The sequence below is a fragment of the Trachymyrmex septentrionalis genome, unplaced genomic scaffold (assembly GCF_001594115.1).
Source record: "Trachymyrmex septentrionalis isolate Tsep2-gDNA-1 unplaced genomic scaffold, Tsep1.0 scaffold114, whole genome shotgun sequence".
Taxonomy (NCBI): Eukaryota; Metazoa; Arthropoda; class Insecta; order Hymenoptera; family Formicidae; genus Trachymyrmex; species Trachymyrmex septentrionalis.
Window position 1 is genome coordinate 4,240 of NW_017304269.1, and position 2,637 is coordinate 6,876.

The 2,637-nt window shown below is 32.4% G+C and overlaps 1 protein-coding gene across 1 annotated transcript in view; it reads left to right on the forward strand.

Annotated features, from left to right (window-relative positions):
* Window positions 1-1,896: 1,896 nt before the first annotated feature.
* LOC108753351 (allatostatin-A receptor) overlaps window positions 1,897-2,637 on the forward strand; it is an 8,898-nt gene continuing 8,157 nt past the window's right edge. The window contains exon 1 of the mRNA XM_018494870.1: window positions 1,897-2,324. Within this exon, the coding sequence (XP_018350372.1) occupies window positions 1,897-2,324 (428 nt within the window). The remainder of the gene's footprint in view (window positions 2,325-2,637) is intronic.

Here is a 2,637-nt window from a genome sequence, read left to right on the forward strand (position 1 = left end):
TCTATAGTAGCATTTCGTACATTTTTGTACAATTGATCGGAAAAAATTATTAAAATTTTCACTAACTTTACACCATTGTACTTCACATCATCTGTTAATTGTGTTAGTGCGTTTATTTGACCTACAATCGACAATTATTAATTGCAGCATTGCCAAATTTTGATTTTACATTACTGTAAGTTTTATTTGCAAGCAACGATAATTAATCATAGATTTTTTTACATGATTTACAGAGTGTTCTTTACTATACTGTATCAATTTTGCTTTCAATGAAGATGGCTTAATGTAAAAACAAAACTTTTGAGATTATTAATTTTAATTTTACGAGAAATAATTTTACTAGCATAAACTTCCTGCGCTTGGTTTATTGTTTCTTAATTTTTTAATCTGCCGAGCCTTTTTAAATCTGTTTTTATATTTTTTTAAGTATGTGCTAACATGTTGAACTAAAATCACAATATAATTATACAAGCTATATTTTGAAAGCTCCTTTAGAAAACTATAGATTATTCAACGCTTTTGCGTTATTCTATTTTTATTAGACGTATTTTTAATAATTAATCTATTCGAGTAAACGATTTACTGATAAAAACTTATCACCACATTTCCAGACGAATTGAACAGTGTGATTTGCATAAACGTCAGTTCGCAAGTTTAACTCTATGCGGCGGTAAACAAATGTTACAAAATTTACGATTTAAATTATATATGCAGATATCTTTTATGTCCTTATATGCAGTTGAACCAATAAATCAAATTAATATTATGATTTACAATATAATAACAATTATACGAATCGATAAGAATAAATCTAATTAAATAAGAAAACTCGGAGTCAAAGCGGATCTTTAGTGCTTAAATATAATTCTGTGTAAATTTATATAGGTACTTATCTGATTCTATAAACTGCGTGCTGAAATCTTTTTCGATCTTAAAATGTATTGTGAGCAGAACCACAGTAGTAATATTAAATTGACAAGCAATTTTTTAATCCTAATAAGCATCTTTATAAAAATATTAATATGTTAATGATCCAAAGTTCAAATTCGTTAGTATATCGTTTATTACGTGTGCCCATGAAATATGACGTTTGCTTACTAGATATTGGTTATTACAACAAATATTGCCGAAGCCTCGATGGTCGAATTAGTATGATGTCTGTTCCAGAAAGTCGAGAGTTCCAGGTAACCCCTGAGATTTAAACCCTGCTGAGGCAATATTTTTTGCAATAAAATTATTCATAGATTTAGATTCTCATTAACGTATTATTATTAATATTCTCGTAAAGATGTTTATTATAAAAAAAAATTATTAAATTGCTTGTCAATTTAATAAGTGATATTATTACTCTGGTTTTGTTTATAAATGTGTTTCAAGATCAAGAGAAAAGATTTCAGCACAGTTTATATCAGAATCAGATGTACAATATATAAATTCTCACAGAAATATTTAAGCACTAAGATCCTCTTCAAACGTATAAAAAGTAATACAGCTGGCATCTAAAATTTATCATTCCGAAATTTGTCAATCCTTGAAATTTCTTCAAATTTGTCAATTCTTCAAATTTGAAAAAAGATTTAAAATGAAGGATGATGCCGTAAAAAAAACGATGTATCGGTGAATCGTCAATTATAAACACTGTTGCTAGTGAATGTCTACAATTGACGATTTGCTAGTGCATCGTTTAGTAGCTAACCTTTAGTAGCGAATAGACTTTGCTGGAAGAAAGGATATTCTCGCTTCTATTTTCGATCCATTTTATTATCACTATAATGTATATGCTACGCAGAGTTCCTATTTCATCCAACTCGACTTAACAAGTTTACCGTGATGCAATTACAAAGAGATCGCACATGTTAATTTAATCACAGATCGCAGATCGACCTTGATTAGAATATGAACCTGGAAGTGGCAAACACGAGCGATACGCTTAACTGCAGTACGCAGTTTACTTCATTCGACGACGATGTAGAGACCTGCAGAAACTATTACCATGGATTTGAATACGAATTCGTGCATAGAATTCTAGTGGTGGTGGTACCATTATTCTTCGGAATAATTGGAATTCTCGGTCTGGTCGGGAATTTGCTGGTGGTCGTGGTGGTGGCGGCGAATCCTGGAATGAGGTCGACCACGAACATCCTAATCATCAACCTCGCCGTAGCTGATCTGTTATTCGTTATGTTTTGTATACCGTTTACGGCTACCGACTTCGTGCTACCATACTGGCCGTTTGGCAACGTCTGGTGCAAGATCGTTCAGTATATGATTATTGTCACGGCTTACGCTAGCGTTTACACCCTGATACTGATGAGTCTCGACAGGTTAGTATATCAAGATCATTTTTTGTGATATTGAGCTCTGATAGAACTAACATACGAGGTCTGTTCAAAAAGTATCGCGAATTTTGAATTTCCGCGGGTTACGTATATTCGATTTTCGATTTTTTGTGGTACTCATGTCTCTCACTTATGCCGACAAGTTCGGCCATTTTGAATGTTCAGTTAATTTTTGACAGCTGCTTTGCTTGCACGTGTTTTGGCTCGTCTTCGATTTTTGCCTATTCCAAAAAATGGATCAAAGAATCTGTATCAAATTTTGTGTGAAAAACAAAATTAAGTGCGCGGACGCATTCCG